Raw genomic sequence first — 21,427 nt, 5'->3', positions numbered from 1 at the left:
GACCATTCTCCCACACCAGATGTTCAAATAAATCAGCTTGAGTCCAACATCATATGGTCAGTGGGTAACATGCAAAGCCTGAGACATTAGTAGAAGCAGCAATAGAAGGCAGAGGATTATAGGGTCACAGGAGGATTTGCTTCACATGTTCCTTGTTTTATGATATAAGGATCCACTCAGTTGCTCAAGTTGAAAACCTGGGAGACTCTAACCATCTGGAAACTTGTTAGCCATGCAGAACTGCAAAACCCACCCCATACCTACTCATTCAGAAACACTGAGGACTTAGCTTGAGGATCGCTGTCAAAATTTGAAGACCTCTGACTTTGGCAATTAAAATTCTTTTGCCCCTTTAAGGGATTTCCCCAGATGTTGCCTCAGAATTCATCCTCCCAACTCTACGAAGATACCATCTATTTATTATTTTGCAGCCACTGATGCATATATGTGTGTGCATGTGTGTGCGTGTGTGTGTGTGTGTGCGCGCGCACATGTTTGGTGTACCTACACATGCCCATACACGTGTATACTTGTGGATACTGCAGAAGGACGTAGGGTGTCCTGCCCTATAATTCTCCACCTTACTCCCTTGTGACTGGTTTCTTTGAACCTAGAGCTAGACTGACAGCCTGAAAACCCCAGTGATTCTCCTGTATCCACACCCTACAGAACTGGTGTTACAGGCACATGCGGCCATACCCAGTTTTTTATGTGGGTGCCGGGGAGTCAAGCTCAAGTGCTCATGCTTACAATACAAGCACTCTTAGTCATTGAGCCATCACTCCAAACCATTTTCTCATGTTCTTTACATGTTCTAGAGAGCCCTTCATGATCTGAGACCCTCTTCTTCCTCCAGTCTCATGACTCACTATTCTAAACTGCTGTACTGCCTGACAGAAGGACTGCAGAATTCCTATCTTGGTTTCTGTTCGTGTTGTATTCCTACTGTCTAGAGTATCCCTTTACCATAGCATTTAGCCATATTCTTCAGGTGCCTGTGTATCGCCAATGAACCAGCTACCCTGTCTTCCAGACTTCCCACTGGTCTTGTACTTTCATCTTTTCTGGGCATTCAACATACTGGTACCGTTGCTTAAGCCTGTTGCTTCTAATAATTTCTGATCCTAGGTGAGCGGGGACTTTATGTGAATTTATGGGGCCTTTATATTGCAGGCAATGTGCCTCAGACATAGACTTTGAATAAATGTAGAGTTTGGGAGAAGTTTTTAAATTTTGTTTATTTGTCTGTTGTGATAAAGCAAAGATAAAATTTGTTAAGTAATACATTTTTCTAAAACTAACTTCACAAAGGCTGATTTTTACATCTTCATTTGCCTACTCTTTAGTGACCATGCTATCCAGTCCAGCTTCGTTCTGGAGCTTTCCTGTGCACACACAAGGTGATCTGTAAGAGAGCATGGGAAGTCCAGTCCGACTTTAGAGCAGTGTTGGACAAGGAGCGTGCCAAAGTCTAATTATCCGGGAAAAGTTAACTTCTGAGTATCTATGTTATTTTATTTATAAAAGAGAGAAAATGTATTCATTGAAATAAAAACCCTCTAAATGGAAATATTTCTGTTGACAAAGATTAAAGTAAAATAAGGTAGTTACCAAATTCTATTAAGAAACATTACTGTAAGGAACTTAATAGTCTTCTTTCTAAGCCAGTACTCACCAAAGTACATACTCTGCAATTGGCATTGGGGAATGACAACTGTTTTAAATGACTGTTCTAATTAAGCCTAAATGGCATGATTTCCCCTTGCAGTTCACGTAATTGTTTTCAAAGCCATTATAAATAGTATTTCCTAGCAAACAGAATCAGCTTTGTGATGCTATAAATAAATAAATAAACAACCAATGGTTTAGCAAATTATTTTTAATGAAATGTGCTTCATACAAAGAGGATCAGAAAAGGCAGCGTTCTGGTAGGAGTAAGTGAATATAAGTGAATATGTGCTTTCTGTACTACATTTGTCTGGTGTATGGCAAAAGTCCTTAAAATAGTTGTCCTTTTAAATCCCTTATTTGGTGTTGAATCATGTTTTTAAAAAAAAGCAGAAAGGTAGATGGATCTTATGAACTAAACTAATTTTCCATAATATAAATTAAAATACCAAAGCTATATATATAACAATGGGACTGGAAAAGTGGCTCAACAACTGAGGACACATACTGCTCTCGCAGAGGACCCAAGTTTGTTTCCCAGAACATCAATCAGGTGGCTCGCAACAGCCTCTAACTTCAGTCTAGGGATCCAACACCTCTGGCTTCCACAAGCATCTGGACTCACATTCACACCCCCACACAAGCACACATAATTAAAAATAAATATTTTTAAAAATATATAATAGTGCTGTAACTTCCATTATAGCCTCAAAAATGGAGGAACGTATTCATGATATAATGCTACGCAAAATATTAAAAGTATTCTCTATTTCTAAAGGTACAATGGATCTATACATGATAAGAGAGCAAACACTTGGAATTCTAGCACTGAACCAAGTGGAGGAGTATGAGGTGAATATCCAAGTCCAGCCTGGGCTACCTTGTCAGACCCTGTCTCAAATAAAAAAGATACATTATGCAAGTATGCATTACACTCATGTACTCCTTAAAGTGAGAACAAAAATAGAGACCATGAATTTGAAAGAGGGGGAAAAAAACGACATAGGGGGCATAGGACATGGGGAAGGGTTTGGAGTGTAGAAAGGGAAGAGAGAAATGGTGAAACCACATTATATTCTCAAAGTTAAAAGAAGAGAGTGGATTAAAATGAAAGTCGACTATTGTCACCTCTAAATGTAGGACAAGTGAATTATTTTGTTGTCCACTGCTCTGTAATTGCAACTCATTGAATTTTGGATAAGTGTGATTCTAAAATCAAAAATTAACTAAATATTTGAAATAGTATAGATAAAAGGATACGTGACTTCTCTCTTTTTCCCTCTCACTCCACCACATTACAGGAATAATAACTCACAACCTTAGGTTCTCAAGAAAGATGAAACATGGGCCATCTTTCCAGCAGTGAAGACTTGAGTAAGGTAGCCACACATTTCCCCAAAATATATGGAGATAAACATACTTAAAAAAAAACTATTCTTGTAAACATAAGTTCTTAAATGATGACTTTTTGGTCCAACACTGGCAAGTAGAAACTAGAAGACTTAACAAGGCTTGGGGCTTCCACATAGAAAGAAGAATAACTTTCTCTCTTGAATAGCTACTTTCTGTAGCATTGATGGAAAAACACTACACACATGCCAACAGTAGACTCTCTGTTAGCATCTAAAACAGCCTGCCATTCAGAAACTATTTATTATGCACTTTTCATTGGTGACCACATAGCTGTTCTTATTACTTCTAATCAACATGTAATTAAATACTAAGCAAGTCTTTTGCAATTTAGGTCAAGTCCAAGGATTAGAAACAGTGGACAGAATAGAAAATGCCATGGTAAACTGTTAATGAATGACACTAAGTAATTGACATAAATTGTGATCTGAATGAAGCATGAATATTTTAAGTGCACTTTTGGAGGTCATTGGGTTTTATGGTTGTAATTATTGATATTCAAAGACAAGCTTAATGTCAGCCTTTTGAGAACTAGAAATTGGTCACAATTTTGAAAGCCATTTAAATGTACTTATTCTAGAAAGAGACTTCATCTAATCATTTTATTTCTACTTAATTATTTATAATTTAGACACTGGGGTCAGTCATGTTCACTCAACTTTCAACTATTAATTTATTGAGAACAGATTTTGTGCTAGGTTCTAATAATGTTGAGGGGGACATTTTTATCAAGGAAATTGAATAAAATTTACTCTGGTTGATTTTCTATTCTAACTTGGAAAGTCAGGCATTGAACATCATGGCAGAGGCAGGCGGATCTCTGTGAGTTCGAGGCCAGCCTGGTCTACAAGAGCTAGTTCCAGGACAGGAACCAAAAGCTACGGAGAAACCCTGTCTCGAAAAATAAAAAAAAATAAAATAAAATAAAAAAATAAAGTATGTTTTTTTGGAAGATATATGTTACAGAGAAAAATGGATGGGGAAATTTAAATAGGGTGTTTGTGCCAAAAGATATGCAAATTTCTACAGAGAGAGGAGGCTGTTGCTCAATAAGGATTGTCTAGATTTGCTATTGATTGATAGAAAGACAAAACATTCACTACAAGGACAATCCCAGTAAACAGGGTGCCAGGAATCAAGGTTAGCTTTCTGGGCTGCCTGCTTAAAACTCACTTGTCCAAGAAGCCTAAAACTAATGTGTGGCACCTGGGCACCCAGCTTTGTTTGTGAGCCACGAGTCTACACCTACTCACTCCTTCGATGGAATAAGGTCTATACAGACAATGAGCATCCAGCAATAGATAACAGTGGGATTTGCTCATGCCCCTTTTTCTCAGACACAGCTGGAGGGCAGATTGTTGCGTGTATCTCTGAGTCCCAGGCCTAGGTGGCAGGCCCCCTGTTAGATCCCCTCAGCCACAGTGGCCTGCCATGCTTTCTTACCTTCGCGCCATGCTCTCTCTGTGCTCCAGAGAGGCACTCGGCTCTGCTTCTCTCAGATGGGAGCTGCCGTCACCCTGAGCCCTCACCACTCCCTACCTCCCTACCTGGCTGATACCAGTAGGCCTCTAAATACATTTCGAGAGGGCAGGAGTTAGTTTACTGGTGAGCTGAAAGCTAATCTCTCCTGATGGGATGAGAGGAGATGCATTTTCTGAGCAGTCTAAACATGATCTCAGTCAAGGCAATAAAGGAGAGAGGAAGTATAGCTCTAGATTTTTTCCTACTGGCCTCTCACCTTGGAGGAGAACTTGAGTTTTCTATAAAGTGAGACTTCATGTGCATGGCCAAGTAAAAGTGTTGGGAGTAGTGAGACCCCAGATCCTGAATTTCTTGTAATCCCCTGATCTGAGTGCCTACAGCTGCTCTGAGCAAGAGACCTTCAGAAGTTCCTGATAGCAGGAGAGTGGTTTCTGGTGGGTTTGGCTGGGGCGTGGCTATCTCTATATATAATCTGCCCCTGAACACAACAAAGGGGCATTCTTGGGGAATTCAAGGATGACCCGTGTCGCTGTCTCTCTGTCTGTGTATTTTAACCTTCAGCTCCCTTGCCCGAAGCTGGCGAACTGGGTGCCAGCACACAGAGCGCAGACACGGGGGTGCGGTGCACGGCATAAAACTTTACACACCACACCACACACACACACACACACACACACACACACACACACACACACGAGGTGAAACAGAGAAAGAGGGAGCAATACATGAAGGAAAGGAAACAGGAAAAGATTTAACCTACTTCCTGTCTAGGTTATTTGTAGTGAATCTTTCTCTGGGTTTAGTCTGATACAGTAAATGTCAAAAGCCCATGGCTGAAGAGCTTCTATCATGGGAAATAAATACTGCTATTGTCATTATCATTATTATTATCATTATTTTGCTAAATGAACATGACGGGTCAGCCAACTTGTCTTCTAAATAACTGTGTTTATTCTTTCTTTTTTTTTTTTTTTTTTTGTTTTTTCGAGACAGGGTTTCTCTGTGGCTTTGGAGCCTGTCCTGGAACTAGCTTCTGTAGACCAGGCTGGCCTCGAACTCACAGAGATCCGCCTGCCTCTGCCTCCCGAGTGCAGTGCTGGGATTAAAGGCGTGTGCCACCTTTATATTGGTACTGCTCTCATTTTGAGGCATAGAAGCTTCTTTTTAGGATTCAATGGTAACTATAGAGATGCACAAGGAAGCAAAGTGCTTAGAATAATTGCTAATTATTCAGCCAAAAATGGGACATCTATATCATCCCTCTGAGACTCAGAGACTATCATAGAAGAATCTAAGAACTGGAGGGAAGCTGAAGGTGGGAGGAATGGGAAGAATGCTGGCTTCTCCTGTGACTTAGCTGCTTCAGTCCTGAACTCATGGTGGGTGGGATTACCCACACAGCATGGGGCCCATCAGCATCCTGTTCTGGGGGCTGAAATAGGCTCAGAGTCCCCGCCACCACTGAAGATTTGTAAGCAGATAATGGTTGATGAGAAAGCGAAAGACATTTTCTTCAGTGGTATAGTTTCTGATAGCTGGCCATGGTCCTGTAAAGAAATCTCCTGTGTTCTGTAAAAAGCCTTAGTGAGACGGTGGCGGGGAAGAGACAGAAATCTTTAATAAATAAATAAATTTTAAAAAAAAAAGAAGCTTGCATGCCAACTTCTTGTATTATGAAAGCTAGTTCTCAGTGAGGACGCTTTCAGGCCCTCATCTTGAGGGTCCTTAGGATCCTGTGTCCAAAACACATAGTGTATTCAGTAATTGGGACTTACTTTCCACCTTAAAAAAAAAAAAAAAAAAGAAAAAGAAAAAAAAAAGCCTTAGTGAGAGAGTCAAGGGATCACACACCAAAAATGTCAAGAAGGGAGAATAGTGGATAAGAGAGGATAGTGAGTGGGAGAAGCAGGGCCTCAAAGGGGGGGAAGTAATGAAAGGTGAATATGATCAGAATACATTATCTATATGTATGAAAATATACTGAACCCCATTATTATATATAATTAGTATGTGCTAATAGAAAAGTTGAGGAAAACATTTCTAAATTTTCAAACCTATGATCTCAAATAATGTAGGAATTATGCTATATTGCAGAGACATTTTCAAGCTCTCTTCTTAACATCATCCCTTTCAGAAGAAGAGACCATACAGGTTATTTCACTAAACTCTAAGAACAAAACTGTTCTTTTTAGTTTCTGAGAATTATAAAAATAATCTCAAGAAGTTCAGGGTTGAGGAAAGGAATGGCTAGAGTCTTTTTACCAAACACAGTGTGAGCTGACATTGCCTGTAAGTCACCGCTGTGGGTTCTACAGCCCTTTCGTTGGCATGGCATATGCTAGAGGAAGGTGGCATCCCTCAGGCGGGCATCACCCTTCAGATCATAGTGAAATGTGAGGAGCGTGGATGCTGTTGAGGCTGCAGAAAAAGCTGACTTAGGCAGAGAAAAATGGGGAAGCAGGGCAAAACGGGATAGCAAGACAGCGTGTGCAGAGCCCGCCCTCCCAGAATCACTCTGAGAATAAGTGAAGCGGCTCTTTGGACACAGACCCTGGGAACCTAGGAATCCTCCTTTTCCACAAACCTACTGCTGCCCTTGTTGAAGGCCTGTCTGACAAATAAAATGCCAGAGGAAACTGTTGTCTCTTTTCTATTTTCAAACCATAAATAACCCTCGTTTCCTGGAAAAGATTGTCTAGACAGAACTATTACCCCTTGAACAAGCCACAGACCTGGCCTTTAAGAACCTTACTTGAAGATGTAAGAAATGCCTAACCACTCAGACTTTTAGAGCCTGGGGGGGGGGGGGGGAACTGCCAGGCATGATCAATGGATGCCTGCTCTCTGGTCACAGCCCCTAAGCCTGACTATTAAAGATGCCAGTTCTCATTGCGATAAAACACGTTCTCAAAAAGCCACGGGAAGGAAAATTATTGTAATCAATACAGATCAAAATGAAACCGTATAGAGCCACAGAAAGACCAAGTATTATATAAACTCACTCATGGATGGAATCCAATATGACTTCAGTAAACTGAATGGCAATGGAGGGTAGGATGGAGAATGTTGTTCAATGAGTACTAAAGATAAAGGTAGCTCTAACAATAGGGTAAGGATCAGCTTTTTAAAGACTGATTTAACTCCTTAGTGTGTTTTACCTGTATAAATGTTAGTGGAATGCATCCATGCAGTATTCCGGAGTCCAGATGGCATCAAATCTCTCAAAACTAGAGTTGCAGATAGTTGTAGGCCACCAAGTGGATAATGGGAACTGAACCCATATCCTCTGTAAGAGGAGCCTGTGCTCCTAAGCGTTGTAGCATCTCTCTACCCAATATAGTGTAGATTTAAAAATGCTAGGAAAAAGGAGTTTGATTATTTTCAACACGAACGACAAATGTTTGAAGGAAAAGCACATAAATGATTCTTTGGTGACTTAAATCATGATGCAGATGATTCAAATGTTCTACAACATACACGTGTCAAATATCACAGGGTACCCCTTAAGTATGAGTAATTTTATCCTTTTATATGTCAGTTAAAAATTGCTTTTAACAACAACAAAAGGAATCCTGCTTATCAGTGGTCAAGCTTGCTGAAGCTAAAACTGTGAAATTTCAACTTCAACTCTATCGAAGACCCCAGAGAGCAGATTAAAAAATTAGAGGTAGCATATGCAACAAGCTTCTCAGCTAAACAATAACCAGATAAACACATACACGCACGCACGCATGCACACATGCACACACGCACACATGCATGCACAATACATTCATGCATACATATGTAAATGGAGACTGTACATGCATTTCCCGGCCACCCAGATCTGAATAATCACACTGATACTATATTAATTACAACACTGCTTGGCCTATTAGCTCGGGCTTCTTATTAACTAACTCTTACATCTTAAATTAACCCATTTCTATTAATCTGTGTATTGCCATGAGGCTGTGGCTTACCAGAAAGGTTCCAGGCATCTGCCTCCTTCGGCAGCTACATGGTATCTCTTTGACTCTGCCTACTCTCTCTCTCTCTCTCTCTCTCTCTCTCTCTCTCTCTCTCTCTCTCTCTCTCTCTCGATACCTCTTCCAACCTGGCTATAGTCTACCCTGCCATAAGCCAAAATAGTTTCTTTATTGACAATGGTAATAAAACACATTTACAGCATACAGAGGGGAATCCCACATCATACATACACAAACACATATGCATTTACTCACACACATTGACAAATACACACACCACAATTCACACACACACACACACACACACACACACACACCAAAAAATATGTCCCTTGGAAACAGTGAACTTGTTATTTTATGAGAAATAGGGAATCTGAAGTTGTGCTTACATTTATGATCTCGAGATCAGGAGGTTACCCTGATTTATTCAGGTGGATTAAATGCAATCACAAGTGTTTTTATTAGATAGGCGAGAAAGTCAGAGTTGGTGGAGCAATGGAATAAGGTAAGTGCCTGAGAGCAGGCAACTCCTAAGTGCCAGAAAAGATAAAGAATGAGTTCTAGCTTGGACTTTCCAAAAACAGCTTCGTCTGGTAAAAACCTTCTTTGAACTTTCAACTTGCAGAACTTGGTGAAAATTCAGATCTGCACTGTTTTAAGCCATGTTGTTTATAGCAGTTTGTTGGAGCATCAGCAAGAAGCTAGTACCATTGACAACACTTGACTTTAATCTCTTTTCTATTTTCTCCTTTACTATTTCCCCCATCAAAGAAAACAATGCAGTGACATTTTTAAATAATATTTTTATTTTCTCTTCTGGTGGGGAGTTCTGTGAAATCTCGCTCATTCTCACTTGCCGTGATGTTATAGATAATTGCTTCTTTGAATTTCTAAATAAAAATAGAATGGATATGTTTTCTATAGAAAGGGGAATTCACTTACGATACTATGAGGTTGGCGATGTAGCTCAGTTGGTAGAGTGTTTATCTAGCATGCACAAAGGCCCAGGTTCAGTTCCCGGCACTGTATTAACCAGATGGGCCATTAACTCCCATAATGTCTGTACTTAGGAGGTGGCAGCAGGAATGCCAGGAGTTCGAGATCATTCAGGGCTGCATAGGGAGTTCAAGACCATTCTGGGGCTTCATGAGATCCTGTCTCAAAAGCAAAACAAAACCCAGGCAGCATTCTGGGTAGTTTGTACATATGACCCTGCCTCTAGTTCTCAGTCAAGGGCGCTGAGTGGTCAAAGAAGCTACACTATACACTACTCATGTGAACTGAGCACCAAAGCTGGAGCCCAGGGCATGGGACTCAAACTTTCAACTCCTCCCTTTAAGACTATGTTGCTGCTAAAGTGCTCACACAAAGTAATAAAAACACCAACGGTATAATCGGTCAAGATTTGGAAGAAATGGTCATTTAGGAGGCAGGCTTCATACCCTGAAAGGATAAAGGTGAAGGGACAACTTGACTTTTGAAACCTTTTTGAAGGTGTCATCATGAACCCTCCCAACTGCTTCTTCTCTGGGGCGAAAACCAACTGACAGTGCATGCCCCCACTCTGATTTCTTTCGACTCTCCTTGTAGGGGTGTTTGCTTTTGGACTTTTTGCTACTGACATTTTTGTAAACGCCGGGCAAGTGGTCACTGGTCACCTCACACCCTACTTCCTGACAGTGTGCCAGCCAAACTATACCAGTACAGACTGCCGGGCACACCAACAGTTCATCAGCAACGGCAACATCTGCACCGGGGACCTGGAAGTGATTGAACAGGCGCGGAGGTCCTTCCCCTCCAAGCACGCTGCTCTGAGCATCTACTCCGCTTTATACGCCACGGTGAGTACAGGGGTCTGACAGTCTCCCCAAGTTGAGATTTGCTAATCCTGCACTTACACCCTCCCAGTTTCTAGGTGGTACAACTATGGCCTCGTGAGTGCTGAAGAGCTGTGGCCAAGCTCCTGGCAGGGTGTGGGATTCCGCCACCACTGCCACAGTTTTAGCTGGTTCCTCAGCAGCATTCCTTCCTTGTGGCTACCTGTAGGTTTTTGAGTGTGGACTTGGGCACGTGGCTGGCATCACAGTACACGGGCCAGGATTAAACATATGTATCCTGCCCTCTTGTAACTTTCGTTACTGCTTTGTTAGGAGCTGGAAAATTCTAGAATTTAAGATCCCAAACTTCACTTCTCACTTCTGCCCAAATAACATGACCTTTGATCATCTAGGGTCATGACTTAGCAGAACAAAATTTATTTTTAATTATCAATAATAATAGTAGTAGTAGTTATTAATATTATTATTGAGTATTATTATAAATAATGTTACTAATTATTAACATTGTTATAATTAATTAATTAGCTCTCATCAGAGGAAAAGTGATGGTATTTTCTTATTTTTCTATGTTTTAATTAAAGTCCATGTTGGAAATGTTATATTTTATCTTTGATCTAGCTTCCTTTGAACCCAGAACTCAGAAGCACGACTGTTGGCTTGAACACACACACAAGCCGATTCCACAGATCACTGGTGTGGAAGTAGTCGTTGCGCAGAGAACCCATTAGTGAGTCCCAGTAGGGCATGGAGAAGGAAGACAGAACTGTCTCCTTTCAAACCACCCAGATATTCTGGGATGCCCTCATCTTACTCCCTCAGCCCCATCTGCAGGGGGCAGCATTCATTCTCCAGCCAGCCACCGCGGGAGGCACATTCTGGCTCTGTGCCGCTGAGTCCAGTCCTGTCATCACCTGGGCCTCAGCTGCAGATGTGCAGGCAGACATGAGACTAGTGTCCTGCTCTGGAGCCACACTGCACATCTGGACCACCCTGAGGTTCTCTTCCTCGAGGCTCGAGACAGGTGGTGCTGCTGAACCACAGCTCACCTCTGGTGTTCCTGACCATCCCACCTAGGCATTGGAAGTTTCCTAGTTAATCCTTTGGGATCTTCTCTGTAATGACTACATGTCAAAATAAATCCAGCTACCCCCACGTTAAGGAAGCACAAATGCAGAGAATACAGATCTGCTGTCTCCCACTTAAACATCTTTCTTTCTTTCTTTCTTTCTTTCTTTCTTTCTTTCTTTCTTTCTTTCTTTCTTTCTTTCTTTCTTTCTTTCTTTCTTTCTTTCTTTACAAAACAAAGGAGGGAAATAAGCCAGGAACCCTCTGGGGCACTTAGTGTGTTTTCTCATTTTCAGAATATGGATTTGTTCCTAAATGAGCTAGAGTATCATTTATATAAAGCCATTTGCTTCTGACACCCGCTTTCATCTTTTGATCAGATTCAAGTCACCACTGTGTGAAATTAATCTTGATAATGCCATTATACAAATAAATCGGTAACTTAAGCCAGTGTGTCATCTTCAAATGAGACCTAAATATTGGTGGCAGCAGGAAGAACCAAATATGGCAGGACACACGGCACATGCAATGCAGGCATCATCCGAAGATTCAGTTATCAACCCATTCAAATCAGGTTTCACACTCAGTTAGATAAACCCAGATACAACATTCCAACCGGGCCAACAATTTCTGTTGTGTGCTAAATCATGCTTTCAGGATTACTCAAGACTGATGGATATGCTAATTGCCAGGGCTTGACCTTTCCATGCTGCATAGAGGTACTGAAACACTACATGGTGCACATAAATATCTGTTGGAGGAAGCCCCAAAATAATCACACAGAAACTGTATTATTTAAATCACTGCTTAGCCCATTAGCTTTAGCTTCTTATTGGCTAGCTCTTACATATTCATTTAACTCATTTCTAGTAATCTGTATATTGCCACATCGCTGTGGCTTACCACGTAAAGTTCCATCTGGCTCTGGCGAGACTACATGGCTTCTCTCTAAATCTGCCTCCTTTCCCCCAGCATTCAGTTTAGTTTTCCCCACCTAACACTGTTCCCCTATAGCTCTGCTATAGGCCCAAAGTAGTTCCTTTGTTAGCCAATGATATTCATAGCATACAGAGGGGAATCTCACATCAAATATCTGCTATTGTTATGTGCCAAATAGGAAGAAAATGCTAATAAAAACATTATTCAACAGTTGCTTCCTAAGTACCAGTTAATATGGCAAAGGATACCAGCCAGGGGTCTGTGTTCTTAATGGTTAATATTTTTATGGGAAAGATCCATAAAAGACATACTTAGAAAGCAATATATAAGCATTAAAAATCAAATTGAACAAATATATTTGCATTCAGCATTTTAAGTAACAATTCCCACCATGTCAGGATACTACAGTATTTTATGATCTGTGTTATTTTGATCTACCTGATTTTTGTGTGGCTCATGCTACATAGGATAAACAGCCTCCTTCATCCCACCAGGATTCATGCTCGTATTGAAGCATCTTCCTATAAATTAGCTTCTCATGTAATATTGCCAGATGCATCTATGTGAATGTATTTGTGCTCAAGATAGCCAACAGTCTATAGATTATAATCTTAAATAACAGCCTTTACTTGTGCCTTTTTAGAGTTACTGAACTCACCATATTTGATAAGAAATGACGAGACAAGTCTGTAGTCTCGGAACCCACATGGGAAGCTGACGCAGGATTGTAGCAAGTTTAAGACCAGGCTGGTCTATGTAGAAGTCCAACCAAAAGGAAAAAAAGAGAAATGATGGGTCACTAGTGTCCTCTGCTGGTGTATTACAGCAATTACAAAAATGATGATGTCATTTGCTAGAAGCAGGTTTCTTAATTCCGGACATCAGGGGTGATAATGACATTTGACAACAACAGCCCACATTTCAAGTGGCAGTGAGCACATCTTTTATCTGGTTCAGGTCCCTCCCTCTTTCACATATTGTGGCATACAGGAGAGTTGAATGTTTTAAAACGCTCTGAAGTAGACAGATGGATAGAACAGATCACAGTTGTCCCTGATGCGAGAGCCAACTTCCAGAACAGCAGTGACCAGTACTCAGGATTGGGCCATTCAAATTAGCCCCATTGGTCAGCAGGTGAACAATTTCATAGCATGGTCCCAAAGTCTGCAGACGCCACTAGTACTGTGAGGAACAGCAAAATGTATGGTGTGAAGTCTCTCATCTCCCTGATATCGTCTGCTACAATCTCGTTCAATGAAAAAGTTTAATTGATACCCAGGATTTTAAATAGATTTTTAAACAGCAATCACACAATTCTCTGGTTCTTTTACGTAAAAGTTGTGTGTTCTGAAACCAGCCATTATTCTTCGGCAATTCCTTCTGTCAATATAGCTTCTGTTCACACACTCACTATGATGTGAAAGTGACTAACAACCACATGTTCATTGTCACTGCTGAACTGTTTCCTGTCTAACTAACTAGCTTCATGAAGCTGTCCAAGGAGACGTAGGACAGCTGCTAAGGTTCCCTTTGTCAAGGCCTGTTTCTGACCTGGCACATGAGTGCCTTTATGTGGATACAGCAGGACAAGGACTGCCTGCAACTCACTGGTCTCTCTCCCTCTGCAGATGTACATCACAAGCACAATCAAGACCAAGAGCAGTCGGCTGGCCAAGCCAGTGCTGTGTTTGGGGACCCTCTGTACCGCCTTCCTGACGGGCCTCAACCGGGTCTCAGAGTACCGGAACCACTGTTCCGATGTGATCGCTGGCTTCATCCTGGGCACTGCAGTAGCCCTGTTCCTGGTAGGTGGGCCTTCTCTCCTTTTCATCCCTTTTATGTCCTCTGGGTAAAGCCACAATGCATTGAGTTTCCAAGATTCTAGTCTGAGTTATTGTTCCTCATGTCCCTGTCTTCAGAGCTGCAACTGTCCAGAGAATATGCATGCATTTCTGCAAGAACAGAATCAAAGTACCTTCCTTTGAGAGGTCTGACTGACCATGTGTATTGAGTGAAGGAGAATACTATCCCCAAGAAAGAGGTCCGTATTTTTCTTCAAGCTCTCAGCTTGGCCAGGAAGAGAAATAACACGGTACACGCTCAAATGAGTGTTCTAGTATTGACAGTCAGAGTCCTGGGCTCAGGAGCCACATGTTTCTAGGCAAAGGACAGAGGGTGAAGACCACTAGTAGGTCAGGCTCTCTCCTACAGCACTGAAAAAAAAAAGTGGACATGGACCCAGAACTGTCTTCGTGTACATGTATCTCCTCTCACAAATACAGAAATACGGAAAGCCTGCAGCTAACCACTTGCCTTTTAGAGGCTTCTTAGCATTTTATTTCAGCTAAGTGGCATTTGCATTTGACCTCCCTGAAGAATGTTAGCAAACATAGCTGCTGCCTCCGTGACTTCACAGCCCTGAGGATGTTTTAGTTCTTCGAAGAGATGGACACCTATCTACGTGCTCATCTGGAAAATCCCTTAATCTGGCTTGGCCTGGAAAAGAAGAATCTGTGCTCATTTTTATCTTGTTTTATCCAGTTTCACTGAAGTGTGGTAGGATATGGTGGTACACACTGTCTGATTTGATGACCTTGACATCTCTGTTGCTTTTTCTTTCCCCTTCACCTCGGGCAACTATAGAGGTTTAATTTATTTTTCTAGTTTTCAATTTCACATAAAATCACATAATATGTATCTTCTGGCATTTTACTTCCATGATAATTTTTATCTGGAGACACATTCATGTTGTAGAATACAACAATTCATTTCTTTCTATGGCTCTGTAATATTATATTTCCAGGACATGCCAGAAGGGTGCAGTTTTGTTCTTGGGTTGGTTGTTTTAACAACCGGTCACCAGGCAGATAAACTCACATACTCTACATAAAATAAAACCACTGTCGATACTAAGATCCTTCCCAAAGAAGAGAGGTCACTAAAATCCCCAGGGACCTTCTACCCATCCTATCCTGCCCTTTATAGTTCAAGGCCCTTTAAGACTAGCATCACACTACACTCATTTTATACTCATCTATTCCTGTGACTTAACTCTTTTTTTTCCTTTCTACTCTAACAAAGCAATACACGTGTGACTATCCCAGCCTCTGTCTCAGATGACCAGCTGTTTTTCCTGAGAATGTTCACACACTTTTTTAGAACACGATCTGTTGTCCCTCAGCATTCCCTCCATCAGCTTCTACCTTCTTTTTTATACTGGGAGAAGAGGAGAGGCTGGGGGGCAAATTCTCTAGGTGAAGTCACGGAGGAAGCACTGGAATGCTCCATGATGCTGGTAGCTCATTAGAGAGAAGTCCTGGGAAAGATTTTGAAAGAGAGCAGGAATTACATGTAACCTCAAGAAAACAGCGTGTTTCCTAAGGGAGCTCGCTGGCACATAAACAAAGGCAGGCTCGGAAGAAGAGTCGAACGTCTTAACATCCAACAACACTAGAGCTCACTATCCCCAGCCGAGAAGAAATGGCCGTGTAGACTGCCCACACAGTTGCATGGAGTCTTTGAGCGATGATGTCCATGAAAGCCTGTGGGCTGCTAGGCGCCATGTGCAGGTTCTGCCTTAAGATTAAACTTGCTTTTTCTTAGTGGGTTGCAGTTTTTCCCTACCCCTCGGTTATTGTTTAGTCTGGTTTTGACAACAGTTGTCAGTTTTGCATCCATCTGATGGTTTTTACTTAAAAATCCAGATCTGTTTCTGAATTGCTGCCTGCTCACTTGCATGCATATATCTACACACACCTCAGAGACACACATCAGTCTGGGAACAGGAAGGAGAGTGGAGTTAGAGGGAGAGTGGAAGTAACCAGAACAGATATCTGGGGAGGAGACAGAGAGAAGCAAAAACCGAGGATGTTGACATAATCTTTGTTCACCTTCCACACTGCTGTCAGGATCTGTTTCGCATGAGGAATAACACAGGGAAAGAGGAAGGAAACTGTGACCTGAGCAATTACTGCATGCCCTATACTACAAATACCTCAAATTGCTTGTTCCTAGGGCACCCAGCAATAGTTTGTCTTCATTTCATTGTTCAGGAAATTGAGCCTCAAAATATATAAGACTCAGATGCCTTCACCTTCTACCATTTCCTAAGAGGCCAAAGTTTTAAGCATAGCTGTAGTGTGAGGTGGAGGCGAGCCAGGTAAAAATATGTGTGTAAATTTTCTGTATGGTTTAAAAAATTACAGGAAAGTTTTAACATTAGACATATAAACAAAGGTGCAGAATAACAAGAGAAATTATAGAAAGAGGAAGATTAATTCAACACAGGCAGAGAAGATAGTAAAAATTTATGACTCAGGTAGGAAGTAAGAAAAGTAGACAATCTTTCACAGGAAACTTTTTAATGGAGAGATAGATAGATAGATAGATAGATAGATAGATAGATAGATAGATAGATAGATAGACAGACAGATAGACAGATAGACAGATATTGCTTGTGAGCTGCTTAAGCCAAATAAATAATAATGACATAATTTGACTATGATCATTTTAGGCAGAAGTTAAACATCAGCCACTATGGGCTCAGTGCTTACTGTGTTTGATACTCAAGGAGCAAAATAGTCTAAGTGATGGGATTTTGAGGGATTTAAACTCTACCTGTCCAAGCTGGAGAGACTAGTAGCAACTCACTTCTTACTGTTGGAAATGGTTGACTGGATAAACAAAAGTTAGACACAACCCCCAGGACACTGCCAGACACACAGAAACCCTTGTCCGATGTTTGCTGTGATTATGAAATGCCTTACATTTATCACACTGTCACAAATCTGTATGGTTAAAGTTCCCAGTCCCATTTGGCAGCTGAAGAGATGAGCTCTGTGGAGTGGGCCGCCTATCCCCAGCTACCCAGTGAATTTGCCTCACCAGGACATGCAATGTGCTCAGCACACACTTCAAACCTCCCTTACTCTTGGTCTCCCATAATTCCAAGAAAATACATCACCTTCATGATGATATCAAGGACAGTGGCCTGCCACACTCAGAGATGACAAGACACCACCTGCTGGAGTCTGACCCTAATCTCTGCCCCGCCCCCTCATCCTACAGGTAATGTGGTTCACAAAGTCCTACTGGAGTGTGACTCCAATTTCTCTTTTTCCCCATCTTACAGGGAATGTGTGTGGTTCATAACTTTAAAGGAACACAAGGCTCGCCTTCCAAACCCAAGCCTGAGGATCCCCGTGGTGTGCCCTTGATGGCTTTCCCAAGGATAGAGAGCCCTCTGGAAACCCTAAGTGCACAGGTATAGTAAAGTGACTTGAGTGAGCAAACCCATGACCTTGGTAGGTTGTCTGTTTAATCCTGAGGATGTGCTTAGTGTTGTTCAAATTAAACCCAAGCAGCTTTAGGGTACTTTGGCCTCTCATGTACAATCAACATTCATGAGATTTGAATTATTCATGGGAAGTCAGTGTGATTAAGAACTGAGTTGTTTCTTGTGCAGTTCCATTTCCCTTTGTGACAGAGTATAGGGGTCCAAATTTTGGGGGAATACAGAAGTTCAAGGTTCACAAATCCCTCTTGTAGCGTGACATAATGTTTGCATGAAGCATATGCAGAATTCGTATGTGCATTTATCTCACTTTACTTGTGATGCCTATGGCAATGCCAACACTAAGTAAATAGTGTTTACTGTCAAGCAGGACTGTTGAGGGAATGCTGACACACAAACAGTGCTGTACACATTTAATTTCCCAGATACTTCCATCTGTGATTGCGCAGATACGTGGCTCCAGGACCCACAGATAGATGGAAGGGCAGCTGTGTTTGGAAGGACAAAGATTATGTTCCATCTAGTGACTAGTGACAAGCTAGAGGTACAGAAGCTGTCCTGACAGCAATCACAAAGTCAACACAATAGCACTTTTTGGTTAGGTGTTCTCCAGCAAGCCCTTTATCCATGTGTGAAGTCTAAGCAATCATTAGACACATGGCCTTAGCTCTCAAGAACTGTGATGACTGGGAAAAGTGGAATAAAGCTGTCACGGTGTGCTGTGCTGAATGAGGTGCACCATGGGAAAGCACATTACGATAAATGCCTACTCTGAGAGGACAAGGAAAGCCGTGGAAAGAACCATTAAAGAGGCCTAGACAGACAGCACTCAGGGCTCTTGCCATGGCAGTCCCAGGAACATCAAAAGATATTCTTATGTGAACAACAGCATATAGAACAGGCATTAACCAGTGCCCATGTCCTTGATAAGAACTAAAATACTGGAGTCAGCACAGTTAAACTACTTACCCCAGGCTACACAGCTGGTGTGTGGGGGGGGGGCAATGAACAAATATTCTTAAGTGAACAAGAGAACAACATTTTTTTAAAAAAGTCTTTCTAAAACGTTTCATTCGAACACCCTTCTTTTCAGGCATCTGGAATCCTACTAAACGAAATGTTTTCTGTAATATTCTCCTCGTCTTGAAATATAAGGAGTAGCACTGTACTTCCTGTTGGAATTATCAGCTATTTCTCACTAGTTAGATATTGACTATCACAAGCTCTTCTCTGTCTTTTGAGCTTTAATAATGTCTAATTTCATTAGTGAACCGGGAGGTGGGGGAAGCAATAAAACTCTTTGTCGTTTTGAGAAACTATGTATTTTACTATTAAACCCAGCACCAAGCATATTTGCATTCTATTTCTTTATCTCCCATTTTAATAATCTAATTAGAAATTAACATATGGGGAAAATATTTGATGCTCTCTTCAGACCTCTGCAGGCATCAGGCATGTACTTTGTGCACATAAAAACATACAGACAAACATTCATATACATAAAAAAGTACACTTAAAGAGAAATATTTGCCTGGTTACACAGACACATCAGTCTGAGTGTGCCTAGTGTCTCCTGAATATTCTGGTCTAAGAACATTGTCCTCCATCTGCCCATCCCAGTCAGGTTTTAGCTTCTGTCTGTGGCTTTTGTCTTTTCCTTCAAGACTATTTGTAATTGACTAGGGCAACAGATTCCTAGGACATATTAAGGTTTCACACTTTAAAGTGAAGTACCAAACCGTTTCAGATATGATTCTTCTCCATAGAAATAAAAGATACTTTAGTATCTACACCAAGAATAGCAGTAAGATTATAAATAAATCCATTGTGCCCTGCAGGTTGGAGCAGAACTTCCCCCAAGCCTGACTCTATGTGTCTATGCATGTGCCTCCTTGTCTAGACAGCATCTGAGGCCTCATGAATAACAAGCTTGGGGAGAAGGCCTCTCTGGGTCCATTAAGTGATGGCCCCTTACATTCAGACAGTGCTCCCTCATATGTGTGTGCCTCGTGGAATTGGGAACCTGTAAGAATCAGGATTCTATGGCCCATGTCTTATGTGCCCTGTTTCCTGACATTTACTAAGTGTAGTACAAATGCTGGCTGGTTGGAAGCAAGCCAGAACCAAAACTTCAACTAAATCCCTCAGCCAAACAACCAACAGCCTCAAGTCAGACCAGAGCCACTAGCTCTGTGATTGTTATTTCCACGACAAATACAGATGTGAGCGAAGCAATGAGCAGAACTTCAGCAGGTGAATCACAATTAGGCTAGAGGAAACTGTGGGAGATGCTGGGCGTGTGGCATAGTCCATGCCAAGGCTGGGAAATTGGAGAAGGCAAGCATTGCTTTTTTTAGAAAATATTTCCACAGAGACGGGGAGATAATACCCTTTCGTTGTTGTTCAAGAAAGAGAAGTAGCAGACAGTGTTCTCACAGTACCCTACAAAGCAGCAGCTTCTACTGCAAACTCTGGCCTTAGGTGTTGTACAGGAGTCTCTTACCCGGATAGAACCCCGAAGATACTCATTTTGGAAGACTAGTTCAGGTTGAGGGCACAACTCCTGCAGCACATTTTCATACCCAAGCCTGAGAGAGGTAGATTTTGAAAGGGAAGTTTGCCTGAATGAAATATGAGGCTGTGTGTCTGACTGATCTCCCAAGACTATGTCTCCACGGTCCTAAAACAAAGATCCAAAATCCTCTAATAATGAAGTAAAAACCACAATTTCCTTAAGTATTTACCAATTCCATGGGACCATAGCTTGGGTGTTTGAGTCTAAACAAAAGACAAGACTTTGAAAACCACAGAAGCAAGTTTTGTGAACAAGATGTGACAGAATTACAAGGAAAAACACACACATCTGGGGTCGTATACTCCAGATACTCTCCAGTTTCAGAAATAAGCAAGCGACAGAATGCAATAAGGATATAGATGTCTAATAATATTCATTTCATCATACATCAAATTTTCTTGAAAACACTTAAAATGTTTTCATAGAAATACATAAAACGATCATGTATAAGATCAGGAAGCAAGTCTTAAGAAATTTGAAGGCCAGTGAGATGACTTAGGAGGATGGCTGAGTTCTCTGGCCTCACATGGTAGAAGGAGAGAACTATCTCTTAAAAGCTGTCCTCTGACGTTCACATGTGTGTGCTCACACATTTGTATGCATGGGGACACACACACACACACATATACACATAAATAAAATTCAATTTAAAAATATGGAAAACGGCATTTTAATGGTTCTTCATCATGTAGATCACATTCTCTATAAGTTAACTGAAGTTAATCCCTGTATCCACCGGAAAATATGATTTTTCCCACAGAACTCATAACTCAAAGAAGAGATCATAAGGGAAAGTTTAGTTGGTATTCAATATTTAAAATATTTCAAAGGTATGGAATATAGCTGTCACTTTGAAATCTTGAAATACTTATGTTGAAACAGTAGAAGTGTTTTCATGAAGAAATGATTCTATTTTGGTTGGAAATGCTGAAGGAAGAGGTAACGGAAGTTGAGGGGTCTTAGAAGAATACACTAAGGAGAAATAATCTTTGGTGTTTTATTGTTTAGGTAGGTGTCATTATTTGTCTGACAGGCAACATGAAGTCGGTGGGTAGAGAGGGAAAGGATCTGGGAAGAACTGGGGGAAGGGGAAAATATGGTCTAAATATATTATAAGGAAAGCTTAAAATATTAAAAATTAAAAAAAAAACAAGAGATTGACAAGCTTGCCTGAAAGACATTTCAGGAA

At 41.2% G+C, this 21,427-nt stretch overlaps 1 protein-coding gene across 2 annotated transcripts in view; it reads left to right on the top strand.

Moving 5' to 3' along the window:
* Positions 1-21,427, top strand: part of Plppr1 (phospholipid phosphatase related 1) — a 231,884-nt gene that overhangs the window by 208,913 nt on the left and 1,544 nt on the right. For both annotated transcript variants that reach the window (XM_075967221.1, XM_075967222.1), the window contains exons 5-7: positions 10,119-10,369; positions 13,999-14,175; positions 17,502-17,633. In XM_075967221.1, the coding sequence (XP_075823336.1) occupies positions 10,119-10,369; positions 13,999-14,175; positions 17,502-17,633 (560 nt within the window). The remainder of the gene's footprint in view (positions 1-10,118; positions 10,370-13,998; positions 14,176-17,501; positions 17,634-21,427) is intronic.

This window comes from Microtus pennsylvanicus, chromosome 3 (assembly GCF_037038515.1).
Source record: "Microtus pennsylvanicus isolate mMicPen1 chromosome 3, mMicPen1.hap1, whole genome shotgun sequence".
In the NCBI taxonomy this organism is placed as follows: Eukaryota; Metazoa; Chordata; class Mammalia; order Rodentia; family Cricetidae; genus Microtus; species Microtus pennsylvanicus.
The sequence above is the reverse complement of the archived record's forward strand: the minus strand, read 5'-3'. Positions and strand labels throughout refer to the sequence as shown.